The sequence below is a fragment of the Cydia fagiglandana genome, chromosome 19, assembly GCF_963556715.1.
Source record: "Cydia fagiglandana chromosome 19, ilCydFagi1.1, whole genome shotgun sequence".
NCBI classification, from domain to species: Eukaryota; Metazoa; Arthropoda; class Insecta; order Lepidoptera; family Tortricidae; genus Cydia; species Cydia fagiglandana.
Genome location: NC_085950.1, coordinates 1,643,377 through 1,660,616, shown reverse-complemented (window position 1 = coordinate 1,660,616; position 17,240 = coordinate 1,643,377). Strand labels below are relative to the sequence as shown.

The following is a 17,240-nucleotide window of genomic DNA, read 5'->3' as shown; positions in this document are numbered from 1 at the left end:
TGTCTTCCTCGGAAACAGTTGTAACCAATTTTTGATGTATACCTTTAAATTCTGTGTAATTATTTTCTAAAGTTTCTAATCGACTTTGTATGTATCCCACCGTAATTCTCTCTTTCGGTGACTTATTGAAGTTATCATAAGCCTTTTGAATCATCTTCAAGCCGTCCGTTTGAAGTATCAATAGCTTTTCTACAGAACTCATGTTGTATGCGAATCTTTAAGTAAATCTTGATGTATGATATGACGAACAATATTTGTATAACTTTAGATCACAGTCTTTCTAGTTATCCGGTTCGTTTAGGACCATGTTCACGTTATTATTGTGAATTATGTTAAATTAAAGTAAAAAACGTGTTTATAAAACTACATGACTTTATTGACTGACACATTAATCATTTTTCTTATAAATCAACGAGAATAGTAAACTTCATATTCTGAAAGAGGCCGAACAATCGCAGTGTGCTCAGTAAGAATCATATTTATTATTGGAGTTTATCAGTTCAAATTTAAATTAGGAATTCCGTTCTTCACTGTCGTTGTGTTTTTTTTTCACATTAGAGCACATAGAGTTAGTACAGCGATAGAATAGAGATAATAAAGTCTTTCAATATTTATTAACAGCTATGGCGTCATCTACCTATAGATTTTACTGAGAGTATCTGATTCGTCGAAACAGTACCTATTCCTTTTCATTAAGTACCATTACATTTATGTATTAATTGTATAAAGTATGTATATTTTTAAACCGATCGGTGAGAGCAGCAACTAGATACTGTTCTGTTACGAAAAAGAAATTAAAATTCACAATTCACAGTTTTTGGAAACAAAGATAAAGTTGACGAAATATAAAGTAAGCCGATCTTGATCAAACTTGTTTGAGTGACAAAAATGTCAGTTAAGATTTGGTACTCATGAATTCCAGTTCTTCTAAAATATTTTTGCTTTTAAAAACTGATGTACAATAAGTCCAAAATTGTCCGGTAAGTTAGGTTTATATTCAAATTATACGCAATTCTTTGTAGCAACTCCGCCAAGTGGACGGAAACAGGTACTGGACGGCAACCTGACGCAGTTACCCTACTTGTACTAAAACTTAGACATTTATTATTAGGTACTTATTTCTGTGACTTATATGAAACATGAGCAAATTGATTAATACTTTACGTTAATTATATTTTGAGTCAGAAACAAGCCTAACGTCAAAAACCGAGAAATGCCGAATCACAGACTTAATTGTAATATTATTCCTTTTTGAGTCGTGCCTGCCCAGTCTACAAGTTTAAAATACAACAATTGCGACTATATAAAAGATTAGGAGGTTGTATGTATACCCCTTCGAGCAACACCGGCTTCGTATACCCAGTATTTTTGACGGATTTAGTTTTTCATGCTCGAAGTTGCCTGTCAACTCTGACGTATATTAAATTGTCAACTATTTTGGTGTTTGAAAGAATCAATAATTGGCAAAGTGCCGTGGCAGAAAAAGCCATTCTCACGAAAAAGAATCAATAATAATGAAAATGTTCAGACAAGTGGAAGAATATCATACTTCAATATGATATGGATGCTAGTAAGATGTAAAAACAACAGTTTAGCGGAATGTCAGTTTACGAAATGGTTTGTACAAATTACAGAGAAATTCATAATAATTTGTTTCTACTAGAAATGTGCCTTCACCAAACGTTTTAGATAAACGGTATTAGGCCTATATTATATAAACGTTCTTGATTTCGGTTGGCCGAAATGGGACTTACGATTTTTCCTCTTTTCACCTCCAAGATGAGGTTGATTGTTAGTGTTAGAAAGCTGTAATTTGGTATGGATATACAGTCAACCCGACAAGGTGGTAAATAAAATCTTTAATCTCTAAAAAATATATCTAAGGTAGAAGCTTTGTAACTTCTACATTACCTATACTAGCCCAGAGGACTTTAATAGAAGTCCAAACTCCAAGGTCCCAGAGCTCCCAGACATTACCTTCTTATTTCCTAGTCAATAAAATGTACTTATGGGATGAATTAGTATTAGTATCCAAACTTAAAACCACCTAGGGATGTGTCGTACGGTGCTCTGAACACCGTAGTCTTGACTTCGTGCTTGGCCAATTATTTAAACATGAATTCAATATTACCAATATCTGTGTCTGTACGTTTTGCTTTTTTTATATTATTTTTATAAGAACTAGGTTACTGCAAAAAGATACAAAATTTATCTTACAAAGGGACCCTATACCAGGGCACAGAATAAATAATAGTGCTATAGGTACAGAAGACTCACTCTCTAACAAAACTTGTCTGTTAGGATCAGCACAGATATGGCCGCTAGGTGGCGACAGCGCCACACGCGGCTTATGGCATTCCCCAAAATTGGGGTAGGAACGGATGTACTTTTAGCTACCAGTAGCAAAGCCACGAAATCGCGGAGTGAGCCACGCCTGACCAGGGGCATAGAGAAAAAAATACTATGTTTCTCTATGCCAGGGGTGTACGGGGTGCACCGCGATTGCAGCTTGCAGAGCGCCGAGCCGCCACTCACGAGACAACAATGGCACACACGAGCTCACTGAGACACGAAGGTCTACAGTTTATAGGTGCGACATCGTTAGGAAGATTATAGGATACACGCTAAAAGGTCCGGGTCCGAGCCAATGGTCGGACAGACCGACAGACAGACATGAGTGATCCTAATAAGGGTTTCGTTTTTACTTTTGAGGTACGGAATCCTAAAAATGTTTATTTAATTTCACAATTAAACATTTCAATAAGGTTGGAACCTTAAGGTTGGAATCATGAAAGCAAGACCTCTACATTATACGGGTTTTAAAATATAAATTGTGTCTAAAAATAACTGTCTACGTTTCTCTATTCTCTACTAGTGCTTCATGTCAATATTTTATTTTAAACACAGTCAAATACCCTAATCTTTTGTCATAATCTGTTATTTTGACTTGAAAATGTAGTTGTAAGAAAGGGACCCGTAAAGTTTTATGAATAATGGTTATCATCTTCCTCGCGTTATCCCGGCATTTTTGCCACGGCTCATGGGAGCCTGGGCTCCGCTTGGCAACTAATCTCAAGAATTTGCGTGGGCACTAGTTTTTACGAAAGCGACTGCCATCTGACCACCCAACCCAATAAGGGTACCTCAATATTAATTTTTAAACAAAAGCTTTCAATACGAATTCATTTTTATTCGAAATCAACGCAACCCCGTTACACAATTTGTGTCGCCGCACCACTCCGCGACACTTCGCAACCCTCCACGACACTCGACGACACTTCGCGACACTTGACGACACTGCGAGCTTCTAATTACGACGACCGCCATCTTTTTTAGGGTTCCGTACCTCAAAAGGAAAAAAACGGAACCCTTATAGGACCACTCGTGCGTCTGTCTGTCTGTCCGTCTGTCACAGCCTATCAGAAACTACCTATACTTGACCAATTAAGTTTAAATTTGGTACACATATGTAAATTAGTGACCCAAAGATGGACATGTTTTTTTTTATGATTTTAAAATACATAGGTTCGAAGTTATTTAAGAGAATAGTCAATAAATGACCATTCTCCCCCACTTTATCTCTGAACCTACTGGGCCTAAAATTTTGAAAAAAATACACAAAATAGTTGTTTGCCTATAGATGACAGGAAAACCTATTAGAAATGTGCAGTCAAGCGTGAGTCGGACTTATGTACGGAACTCTAGAAACGCGAACCAACTCGCACTTAGCCGCTTTTTTTGTGATTCAATTCGCTGTTATTTTGTAATTGGAATATGAATTCTATTCAGTTATTTGAATAAAAATATCAACCGTTTTTTTAATGAATGTCGTACCAGAAAGAGGTATTCTGGACCTAAACAATGGTCAGTTTGCTTGTTTACTTACAGCGTATTATAAAGCTGACCGCTGACTAACAGTCCGCCGGACGATAGCGGCCGGTCAGTTGTTCGGCAATTTTTGTTCTAACTGACAGGCCGATATAGTCCGGCGGCCTGTTAGTCAGTGGTCAGCTTAAGGGCGCAAAAAATGGGTAGAAAACGCTCAGTGTAAAAATATTTGTTGCCCAAAATGATAAAGGCAGGAATTATTTAATCTCCTAGGAGTCCTATTTCTAGGTAAAGTTATCCCAAGTCACTCACTCAGTGTCAATTTTTATCAACGTACCTAGAGTGACACGAGACACGACCTCGTACGTAGCAAAATAAAATAAAATAAATAAAATAAATAAATATTGGGGACATCTTACACAGATCAACCTAGCCCCAAACTAAGCAAAGCTTGTACTATGGGTGCTAGGCGACGATATACATACTTATATAGATAAATACATACTATATACATAGATAACACCCATGACTCAGGAACAAATATTAGTGTTCATCACACAAATAAATGCCCTTACTGGGATTCGAACCCAGGACCATCGGCTTAGCAGACAGGGTCACTAGGTCACTACCCACTAGGCCAGACCGGTCGTCAAAATAAAATAAAACTATCCAGACGCAAACGTAATTGGAGACTAGTTTACTAACGACTAGCTACCCGCCCCGGCTGCGCACGGGTTAACAAATTATACATCCGCAAGAGTTACTCTATCGACAAGTGAAAACCGCATGAAAATCTATTCAGTAGTTTTTGAGCTTATCGCGAACATACATACACACAAACAGACGCGGCGGGGGACTTTGTTTTATAAAGTGTAGTCATAAAATTTTCGATCGAGATCGCAAGAGAAGGCTAGGGGGTTGTGCACAAATCACGCGACGTGTTTTCGGCTACTTTTTTACCCAAACTTGGTGATATTTGGTGAGGTTTTTGGTGAGCCGCCCCCCTCCCCCATACAACCTCACGTGTATTTTTTTGTAATTTTTTCATTCGACCTAATTTTAAGATAAATAGTGTTGTATATAGAAAAATACACGTGAGGTTTCCTTATACCCCCCCTCCCCCAACGTGATCTATCGTGATTTTTTCGTGACCCCCCTCCCCCTATAAGTAGAACCTCGCGTGATTTGTGTACAAGCTCTAGTTTACTAACGAAATTTTCGCAGCTGACTGTATCTCAATCTAATGCTCATTTGAGCTCTAAGCGAGTTCTCGACTTAATTAAGACTTGATTTGCACAACAGACGCGGGAAAACGGAGACTAGGTCTTGAATAATGCCAGTTGATGTAACTTGGAGCCCAATTGTGACGCATGTGCAGCGTAAGCGCCATCGACAATAAGGTCCCTTTTTATAGATTGCCCTAATTGAGATTTGTGACGTCCCCCCGGCTCATACTCATACCAATGAGTTTTTCGGAACTTGTGTACAAAATATCATTTGATATTTACCAGTTGTTTTTCGGTGAAGGAATACATCGTGAGGAAACTGCACCAACAAGGCCTAGTTTCCCCTCTAGGTTGGAAGGTTGAAAGGTAGTAAATCCCGTCAAATAGTAGGTATAGTTTTTAGCTTTCTAATGGACCCCGACGGCTAATCCTTTGTCTATCGTTCATTTTCCCGTCAAATGGTAGGGAGTCCGAGGTGAGTTAAAACAGAGGTAAGTTGAAACAAGGTTAATTTTGCGGTACTTATAATTGAGGCAAGGATGCATATTGATGGACCACAGCGGGACGCGGCTAAACGACGTTTTTTTTTCACCACGATATCATTTATATATATCTCAAAAATTACGTTGTTTCAACTTACCTCTGTTTTAACTCACCTCGGTCTCCCTATAATCTAATATTCTGACAATAAGCTAACTGTACGATTTCGGGAATTGCTGCTCAGTTCAGTATCGTAGTTCAGTTCAGAGCATAATCCAGCTTTGATTAATCTCAATTTACTCGAATATGCTTGTCTGATTTGGTGAGCATTAAATCTGATTTGGTGGCCATTTTCAGTAGCAATACGCTCGTACCAATGAGGTTCTTGGAACTTATGTATGTACGAAATATCAAATGAAATTTTTAAGGATGACTCACGGTAGACCGGGCCGTGTCCGGGCTGAGACGTCCGACTTATCATTTACTAGGACAGCTAATGGTGCTTTCCATAGAAAAAGCGCCGGAAGCTCCGGCCCGGCCCCGGCACTATCCTGTCCGCCTGTCTGTCACCATGAACCGTGATAGTTCGGCAGTTGAAATTTTCACAGATGGTGTATTTCTGTTACCGCAAGCACAACTATGACAACAAGCACTTAAAACAAAATAAAATAAATATTTAAGTACATGACAAGAGGCCCGATGGAATAACCCTCATCCCCTGGCAGATGGGACGGCCGCTCATCTGGGATGCCACATGTGTAGACACCCTAGCGCCGTCCCATCTAGTCGCCACGTCTCAGAGAGCTGGCGGCGCGGCAGCAGCGGCTGAAACCCTAAAACGCCGCAAATATGCTGGTCTTACAAACAACCACATATTTGCGGCGTTCGCGGTAGAGACCCTGGGGCCGTGGTGTCGTGACGCTCACAATCTTTTTAAAGGCCTAAAAAAAAAGACTATTAGAAACCACGGGTGACCCTAGGGCTGGCTCATTCCTAGGCCAAAGAATAGGCATAGCTATTCAGCGTGGGAATGTAGCCAGCCTTATGGGCACCCTTCCGCAGGGGACAGATCTGGGGGACCTAAGGTAGGTGGGTAAGTCTTATTTATTTATTTTATTAGTTTTAGTTTTAATTTATTTAGTTTATACTTAATTTTAATAATAGTTTGTATAAGTTTTGTTATTGAATAAATTACCCAGTACATAAACTTTTCCCATACAACTTTTTTGCCAAATGGTACGGAACTCATCGCCCGCGAGTCTGACTCGCACTTGGCCGGTTTTTTGGCAATTGTAATGTAGAAGCAGTTTGATAGCGATTTAGGGACGAAACACACTGTCCCTGTCTGATGTATCGCACTATCCCTTTCGGCTATTTAGGGTTGTCTAAATTCAAGTCATTATCTTATCTGTGCACCCAAACGAACATCAAATAGTGCCAACCCTAATTGCTCGTAGCAATGCTGAGCCGAATAAAACGGAGCCGAGAATACCCGAAAGGAGGACTGTCACCCCACTGGCATTAGGTACTACTGTAGTACTGCCATTTAACTGTACTATAGTGTAGCAAAGACGAAACAGGAGCTGCCGGCCTAGCCAAGGTGACAATCGCTATCACTTCGACAACGAAACGCTTGGTGTCTCTCTGTCACTCTTTCATATTAGTGTGACAGTGACAGTTGCGTTTCGATCGCTACGAAGCGTAAGCGATTGGCATGTTGGCTAAGCGGCCTGAGTTTTAAATATTTTAGGCAAATATACCCGATTACCCGTCTCGCGGAGCGGAGAACGGAAGCGGCTCCTAAAACTAGTACGATAACGACAAGGCGAAAAATCCTGCGTAAAATCTCAAAAATCGAGGTTTCGTACTCGACTGTTTCCTCCTCCAAAACTCCAAAACCAATCGTAACCAAATTTGGAAATCTAAATGATTATGAAATTATTTGTGTCGGACCGTTTTGCTTTTTTGGCTAATTGATATCAGTTTTGAATACCTACTATTCCTCACATTGCGGCATAGTCAATGAGGCCATTTTGGCCATTTTTGAAGGGCTCTAGCGCCTTAAAAAGCAAAGATATCAAAAAAAGCAAAACGGTCCGACACAGATATTGACAATATAAATCTGTTTTGAAAAAATCATTGCTCTAGCATCAAAACCCACGGAGGAAACAGTCGTTTGTATGGTCGACGTTTGTATGGAGAAATGACCACTCCTGTTGGCTCTTGTTGGCACGGGTGATGTCAATTCGCCTGTTAAGGGCTCATTCATTAATTACGTCACACGTTGAGGGGGGCAGGGGGTCAAGAAAATGTGACATGTTGTGACAAAGGAGAGGGAAGATTCGCAAACTTTGTGACGTCACTTTAAAACTACATTAGTAACCGAAAATGGTTTTGAATTTTTTATTCACAGTTAACAGTTAAATATAGTATTTTTTCTACTCGTCGACTATAATTCTTGAATTAAGATTTCTTATACCAAACTTCAATTGGGTATTTTTAATGTATGGGCTTCCAACTCAACTATAATATTCATATCGATACAGTTTAGTCAACTATAATGAAATTGACCAATCACAGCTCGCCGCGATCAAGAGGACGAAACAAAACCATAGCTCAAAATAATTATTTATTTTAGGTTGTATAGTAGAAACAATTGGTTCATAAGTCAGAAACTCGCATGTGACACCCTTAATATAGCAACATCCATAGACTACGAAAACCACTTAGTGTTGCTTGTTAGTCTCCATAGGCTACGGTGGCCAAAATCGAGAAAACAACTGTCTAAAAATTTAATTTAGCGCGGAGCAAGTACCAGGGCCTCATGAGTTACGAGAAGGTGTCGTTGACCATGGCGCCGGGCGCGGCGGCCGGGGCGCGTAGTATGATTAAGGTATCGCGGCTGCTCGCGTACCATCTGCATACTTTTGGTTTGGTTTGTTTGTATGATTCTACTAGTTTAAAGTATTATTTTTGTTGACTCATAGAAAAAGTATTGTATACAATAGTGATATAATCAAGCTTTTCAATCTCGTACCTGAATTAGGCAACTCAGCAAGCTTCGTTGCCTAAACACGGTACTCGACTGAAAAGCTCTCTATTATATCACGATTGTATAATAGTATTTTATACAATCGTGATATAATAGAGAGCTTTTCAAAAAGTGAAGTCAGGTACGAGATTGAAAAGCTTGATTATATCACTATTGTATACTAGTATTTTATACAATCGTGATATAATAGAGAGCTTTTCAGTCGAGTACCGTGTTTAGGCAACGAAGCTTGCTGAGTTGCCTAAGTCAGGTACGAGATTGAAAAGCTTGATTATATCACTATTGTATACAATACTTTTTCTACGAGCCAAAAAAAATTATACTTTAAACTAGTAGAATCATACAAACAAACCAAACCAAAAGTGTACACAGCTAAGATACGCAAGCAGCCGCGATACCTTCATACTGGTACGCGCCCCCGCCGCCGCGCCCGGCGCATTGGTCAACGACACCTTCTCGTAACTCATGAGGCCCTGGTACTTGCTCCGCGCTAAATTAAATTTTTAAACAGTTGTTTTCTCGATTTTGGCCACCGTAGCCTATGGAGACTAACAAGCAACACTAAGTGGTTTTCGTAGTCTATGGATGTTGCTATTTTAAGGGTATCACATGCGCGTTTCTGACTTATGAACCAATTGTTTCTACTATACAACCTAAAATAAATAATTAATTTGAGCTATGGTTTTGTTTCGTCCTGTTGATCGCGGAGAGCTGTGATTGGTCAATTTCATTATAGTTGACTAAACTGTATCGTAATGAATATTATAGTTGAGTTGGGAGCCCACACATTAAAAATACCCAATTGAAGTTTGGTATAAGAAATCTTAATTCAATAATTATAGTCGACGAGTAGAAAAAATATTTTTTCTACGAGTCATCAAAAATAATACTTTAAACTAGTAGAATCATACAAACAAACCAAACCAAAAGTATGCAGCTAAGATGGTACGCGAGCAGCCGCGATACCTTATTCATACTACGCGCCCCGGCCGCCGCGTTGGTCAACGACACCTTCTTGTTACTCATGAGGCCCTGGTACTTGCTCCGCGCTAAATTAAATTTTTAGACAGTTGTTTTCTCGATTTTGGCTACCATAGCCTATGGAGACCAACAAGCAACACTAAGTGGTTTTCGTAGTCTCTGGATGTTGCTATATTAAGGGTGTCTCATGCGCGTTTCTGACTTATGAACCAATTGTTTCTACTTTACAACCTAAAATAAATAATTAATTTGAGCTATGGTTTTGTTTCGTCCTCTTGATCGAGGCGAGCTGTGATTGGTCAATTTCATTATAGTTGACTAAACTGTATCGATATGAATATTATAGTTGAGTTGGGAGCCCATACATTAAAAATACCCAATTGAAGTTTGGTATAAGAAATCTTAATTCAAGAATTATAGTTGACGAGTAGAAAAACTAGTTTATGCAATGATAATCGTTTTTATGGATGTATTTTTATTCCTAAGCGGCTTCGTGTAATAAATTTCTAATACATAATCTTTTTGTCAAAAATGTGTGGTGCGGGAAGTTGGAGGAGCAATTAAACAAGTGGATGCTGATTAAGGACTCAAGTTTTATTCAATAAACACGTAATTTATAGCTACAAAAACAGCAAGATTGCATTATTACTTACTTATGAACTAACTCCTTACAACTCCCACGGAAAAGAGAAAGAAAAAATTATGTACATAAGTTTTTTTTTTTTTACATTGGTGTAAAATAAAACTTAGTTCTATTTTTATGAACTAACAATGGCTTACCATTAATTTCTATCTCTACATTAGGTGAAAGATCTTTCAATACTTTATATGGGCCCAAGATACTATCTAACTTACTGCCTACTTCATTTTTTATTAAAATTAAATCATTGGGCTTATACATAATAGGTTTCTTATTACAATCGTATTTTTCTTTTCTTTTCATTTTTGATTTTATCAAGTTATCTCTAGCCTCTTTTTGAGATACCTGGAGTCTATATTTTAACTCTTTAGGGTACTTAGCTTTCGTGATTGTACAAAGGTTCTACAATACGAGTATTACCCATTAAATTGCTAGGAAGTGAGCATTTCCTACCGTATACAAGTTCAAATGGCGTGTATTTAGTTTCAGTGTGAACTGAAGTGTTAAAAGAAAAACTCCAGAAAGGCAGCCATGTACTCCATGTTTGTGGATGCTTTTCTGATTGTATACGTAAAAAAGCAGCCAAGTGCTTGTGTGTATTTTCCAACGCACCTATGCTTTGATGGTGGTAGGCTGTAGAGTTCAATTGGTCTATATTTAGAAGTTTACTTACCTCTTTGAAAGTAGCTGACAGGAACTCTGTACCCTTGTCGGTCGCTATCCGTTTCGGAATGCCATATCTAAGTAAGAAATTGTTGACAAATACTCGAGCGACTTCCTCACTCTTCTTTGAAACCAATGGATACGCTTCGACATATTTAGTTAATTCGCACTGTACGGTCAGTATATAAGTATAATTATTCTCATCGAGTTCGACTGGGCCTATTAAATCTAAGAAAACTTTTTCGAACGCGTACGTGGCGGTTGTGGTAATAACCATGGGTTCTTTTATTGGAATTGAGTACTTATGTTTTTGGCATTTATCACAACTCCTTACTAATGTCCGTATATCTTCCTCCATATTGGGCCAAAAATAATATTTTTTAACGTTATTGTACATCCGTCTCATACCCGCGTGGGCACTGGTGGGTAAAAGATGGAAATCATTCAATATTACCTTTCTTTGATCTTTGTCGTCTACTCTTATTAAATCTTTTAAAATACATAGTCTTAAGTTCGAACTGCAGTCTGACTTTTTAAATTCATGCAATAATTTCTCTATAAATATGTAGTTATTTTTAGTTTTCTTTATATATATCACGTTAACGTTTATTTTTCTACAAAAATTATCTAACTCTTTCACAAATTCGCCTGGCGATAATTGCGATGAAGAATCTAGATATTTAATAAACAATATTTTCTTTAATGAATCATAGAGAAATATTTTATTTTCCACGCACACTTGTATATGATTCCGTTTCTTAATTAATTCTTGTAGTGTCAAAAATTGTAATTCTACCGACTTCTGAGGTTTACTATGTGTTTCCACGATTTTCGGTTGATCAGGCCGATCATCTGTAGAATCAATAGTCTGCCTAGAAGTAGCAGAAGCCTTCCTAAACTGTGATCTTGTCATTACATTAATACTTTCATTCATTTCCTTTAATTCATCGCTATTTATACAAACAGTTTTAAAATAAATAAACCAATTTATTTCTATAAAATGTGACAAATATACAATAACGATACAGTAATTTATAACATACAGAGTTATCCAAGTGTAATTCAGCTTATATCTACGTAAAAACTAATAAATATCTTAGTGTTTAAAAAAAAGTGTACCCACCATATAAAACAATCAAACTATAGTTAAGTGTAATATCATAAACCTAGTATATTCCCGGTGAAAGTGAGTCTGTGTGTGATACATCCAGCAATAGTTTACTCTACGTAAACGCGCGCGCAACAGCATTGTGCTTTAATCAATAATATCGTAATTTAATCCAATCTTTGCGTAAAGCGCCATCTAACGCAGATCTGTGAAACCACTGTGACCGGTCGTATTCAAGATGGTTAATTGCGCGGCGGCTTGTGGGAAACCTATGACGACGTCAGGTGTCGCAAAATGCACCCAATGCCCCTCGGTGTACCATAAGGCGTGCGTTAACATGCAGCGCGTCCCTGTCGGTTGGGCCTGCCCGTCGTGCAAAGCTAAGACCCCCCGACGTGACAATACAGACACCCCAATAAAGAATGATGACCTCGGGGAGGAGGACTTATCTTCACCCGCTTCAATGCAGGACGTCGCTGAACAGTTACGCTTGCTTCGCGCGGAGTTCGGTGCCGTGCGCGACGAGGTTGCGGGCCTGCGGCGCGAGATGGCGGAACTGCGCGATATGGTGGAGGGCTACTCGAGCCGTATTGGGGCCGTCGAGGAGAGGGTTAGGTGCCTGGAGGAGCGCATGGAGGAGCGCCCGGCAGCCACCACTGACAGCGAGCTGGCAGCTACCGTGGCAGCATTAAAAATTGAATTATGTGACCGTGACCAGGATCTGCTCCTAAATGACGTGGAAATTACAGGGATACCCGAGGTTCAAAGCGAGAACTCGACTCACCTTGTATGCTTGGTTGCTCGCAAACTCGGGGTCGATCTTGAGGAGCGCGACATAGTGTTTGCCGAGCGTGTGGGTGCGCACCGTCAACCACCGGCCGCTGCCGAGGCTGGGAGCTCGCCGGGTGATGCTGCAGGGGCTGCTAGGGCGGCAAGGGTTCGCCCGCGCCCGCTCGTCGTCAGGCTGGCCCGCCGCGGGCCTCGCGCGGAGCTGCTGCGAGCGGCGCGCGTCCGCCGTGGAGCTGACACTGCGGACTTCGGCTTGCCGGGCAGCCCGTGCAGGTTCTACGTCAACGAGCGTCTGACGAGAACGAACAGAACATTGTTCTATCTTGCTCGACAAGAGTGCAAGCGGTTGGACTGGCGGTACCAGTGGACCAAAGATGGACGAGTGTATGTTCGTCGGAACAAGGATTCTGCTGCTCGCCGGCTTCGCTCAGAATCTGACATTCCAGAGGTTTTTGCCAGTGCTTCTGTTTGCTGAGCACATTGCATCTTAACGTTTGTTTATATATTGTAATTTGTTCTAACGCTTTATTATTATTACCGTCTTTGATTAGTTTTATTACCACAAACAAACATATAAATAAGATTTACACCAATAATATACACAATAACCGCACCAATCGCACTAAAAATAATAACACACTTTGCCACTTATTTACACTACGAATAGTACGAATAAAAATGATTTTATGCTTAAACCTGCACATATTTAACATTGCCGCGTCCTACACAGCCATGCTTCAATTGCTATTTACCGGTTGGTTTTGTCTCGAAACATTGTTTACTGTTATTCGTTTTCAAAATGATAAATAGAAACAATAAACTTTTGGTTGGTTTGTTGAACCCCTGTTCGTTAGGTACAAAGCATGATGAATTTATAGTAGCAATGCAAAACCATTCAGTCGACATTATGGCTATATGTGAAACATGGCTCAAGGAAGGGCAGAGCGCACGCGCACCCGTTGTACCTGGATACAAACTAAAGCACGTCGCCCGACCTTTAGATATGCGGTCACGCGGTGGTGGAGTGGGGTATTATGTAAGATGCGGTATCAATGCGCGCGTGTTAACTCATCCCGTTACAAAACCCATCGAACAAATGTGGCTTAGTCTTAATGTTAGGGGTGCGAAGGTCGCTATTGGTACTGCCTATCGCCCGCCGTGGATGTCTGTTGACATCTTTTTGGACTCATTGAGCGAATCTGTGAGCTCATTTGCAAATTATGACTTTACAATTTTACTAGGAGATTTTAATATTAACATGTTAAATGCAAATGATGGGAGTGCGCAAAAATTATCGAATTTTTTACGGTGTTTTAACCTTAAACAGTATGTTGACCAGCCTACACATTTCACAGACCACAGTAGTACACTTTTAGATCTGATTTGCACCGATGCACCAGTATCTGTCACTTCCGTCGACTACATACCGGACCTTAGTGCGCACGCATTTGTCACATGCAAAATCAACATTAAAATGGAAAAACCGGCTCCTAGATTTATTACGTATAGGCCGCTCAAGGAAATTAATTTAACTGCGTTCGAGCGTGATCTACACAATATCAAATGGGAAGATGTAACTACCCTGCCTACTATTGGTTCAATGGTACAATTATTTAACTTTTACCTTATTTCCCTATTTAACGCACATGCTCCTCGCAAAAGCACTTGTATTAAACCACAGAATAGTCCATGGATTACTAATACAGTGAAGAAGATGATGAGTCTACGGAACGAAGCTCATAAGAGGTACAAACGTACAGGATTGGATGTGCACAAGCAGTATTATAAGGATCTTAAACTTCTAGTCACCACTGCCTTATGCAATGAAAAGCGTGCGTATTTCTCCCAAAAAGTCAACTGTTACGCTAAAAATTCAAAAGTTTTATGGAAAAACTTAAAGAATGACGTTTTTAATGATCGCGAGAAACAACTACCCAGCCTTTTTAATGACCCGAATATAATCAATCGACATTTTCTTAATTTACCAAATAATAATCCAGTTCAAATTAGTCAACTTACTTATTTTGAGTACAATAGGTTTAGTACTTCAAAGTTCACCTTAAAACCAGTAACTGAAAGCCAAGTATTAAAAATAATAAATAGTCTTAAGTCTAATGCTCAAGGAATCGATGGGGTTACATTGGACATGTTAACTCTTACTTTGCCTCATACTTTGGCAGCTATTACCGCGATAATGAACAAATCTATTTCTACCCATGAATTTCCCGATGCCTGGAAGGTTGCCGTGGTGCGCCCTATTCCTAAGATCCCTGATCCTACTCAAGTCAAAGACCTCAGACCTATAAGCATATTACCTTGTCTCTCTAAAATCCTAGAAAAAATTGTTTGTCAGCAGCTTACAACCTATTTAGAGCAAAATAATATATTGCCAATTTATCAGTCAGGCTTTCGTAAGAACAGAGGAACGGCGACAACCCTGCTCGACGTTACTGATAATATTTTGGAAGCTCAGGACCGGGGACAAGGTACTATACTCACATTATTGGACTTCTCCAGAGCTTTTGATACTATCGACATTTCGCTCTTGTTGTCAAAGCTATCATATTACGGTTTCGAAACTGATACCTTGAAATGGTTTGTAAGTTACCTCAGTAATCGGAGCCAGCTAGTTGAACTTCAAGCATCTAATGGTAAGAAAGTCGTATCTGAAATACTTTCGGTAACTAGAGGCGTGCCACAAGGTTCCATTTTAGGTCCAATATTATTCATATTGTACAGCAGTGACATAATTCATGTAATCAAACACTGTAATTACCATATTTATGCTGACGACTTACAGTTGTACGTTTCGTGCAGTTCGAGTAACGTGGACTCTGGAATACGTAAGTTAAACGATGATCTCGAGCGCATTGCTGGATGGTCACAAGCAAACGCACTTGCACTAAACCCTACAAAGTCCAAGGTTATGTTACTGGGTACAAAAAAACAAATAAACAGACTTTCTATGTGCAATTTCGAAGTGTTCATAAACGACACCATTCTTGAACATGTTAAAGAGGTTAGAAACTTGGGGTTGGTTATGGACGGGGAACTGAGGTTTGAAAAACATTTACTTAGCACAGTTCGAAATTGCTTTTACAGGTTAAAATTACTTTATAAAATAAGATATTTCCTTAGTGTTGAACTTAGGGTGAGGTTATGCGATGCACTTGTCCTCTCACGGTTTGATTACTGTGACACAGTCTACGGGCCACGCCTCCTGGCGAGTACCCAGAGGTTAATACAGAGAGTGCAAAATGCCTGTGCACGCTTTTGCTTTGATATCCCTCCCCGCTCGCACGTAACACCATACTTGAATAAAAACCACGTTATGAAAATGTCCACGCGTCAAAAGGTCCATTTAGCGTCGCTTATGTTTGGCATTGTGCACTACCGGGTGCCTTCGTACCTTTACGATAAGCTAACCTGGGCTCATAACTCCAGATCCTCAGATGTCAGGTCATCCAGGTATCTGCAACTTGTTTGCCCTCGTCACCATTCTACGGCCTTTCGCGGCAGTTTTCGGTACGCTGCCACGAAGTGTTGGAATGACCTGCCTCCACCAATCCGTTCGCTGAAGTCGTTGAGTGGCTTCAAGTCAAAATGTCGTTCTCACTTATTACAAACACAAATTGAAACATCACTGCAATATAAGTAACAAACGTAGACGTTAACCACTTTAACCACTTTATCTCTCTGGAGACGTATGTAGTTTAGTTTAGACTGTTTTGCGGTTTGATACCGTCATTCTATTAAAATAACTATAATTTGTTTGTGGGTAGTTTTTAAGTTTTTAGGTTACAGTTTTTCTTTTTATTTTTAATATTTTTAAATTTGATGTATATTGTATAATTCAGTGTGGTTTTTTTTTTATATGTTATTAGTATGTTTTTTTTTTTTTGTTTTCCTTTTCTTTCGTTGTTGTTCAGTATGTATAAATTTTAGTGTCTCTCTCTTTTTTATGTCTGTTTTTTGTGTGTCGCTGGCGTATGTGTTGTCGTCTCATAGTTTTAAGTCAGGTCCCCACTGAAAACCAGCGCCACGGATTGCCGCGGCATTATGCTGAGTGGGGTCCTATTTTAGCGTCCAATGTTTTTTATGTTTGTATGTCTTTGTTTTCTAGATGTAATATGTTGTGGCGTTAAATAAATGTATTTTCTTTCTTTCTTTCTTTCTTTCAAATACGTGACAATGCATCGGCCGGTGCGTTATCCGATCCCTTCACATACTCCACTTTGAAATCATACTCCTCTAGCGCTAGCCTGAACTTGAGTAATCGACTTGAGGGATCGCGCATGCTAAATAAATAAACTAATGGTTTATGATCCGTTCTGATTATGAACTTACGCCCATATAAATAAGGTCTAAAATGTTTTATGCTCCATACTATGCCAAGTAGTTCTTTATCTACGGTCGGGTAGTGCTTTTCGGCTTTATTTAATGTTCTACTGGCAAATGCTACTGGCCTATTAT

General features: G+C 39.4%; 1 protein-coding gene across 1 annotated transcript; it reads left to right on the top strand.

The window, feature by feature from the left end:
* Positions 1–12,216: 12,216 nt before the first annotated feature.
* On the top strand, positions 12,217–13,417 carry LOC134674163 (uncharacterized). The gene is made up of 2 exons (XM_063532219.1): positions 12,217–12,835; positions 12,896–13,417. Exons 1-2 carry the CDS (start codon positions 12,217–12,219, stop codon positions 13,240–13,242), a joined length of 966 nt encoding a protein of 321 aa, XP_063388289.1. The 3' UTR covers positions 13,243–13,417.
* Positions 13,418–17,240: the final 3,823 nt, after the last annotated feature.

Bases quoted from the DNA above. Each gene is read 5' to 3' on its own strand.
- LOC134674163 (XM_063532219.1), top strand. From the start codon at position 12,217: ATGGTTAATTGCGCGGCGGCTTGTGGGAAACCTATGACGACGTCAGGT. The intron at 12,836-12,895 runs GTGCGCACCGTC...GTGATGCTGCAG, and splicing joins AGTGTTTGCCGAGCGTGTGG to GGGCTGCTAGGGCGGCAAGG.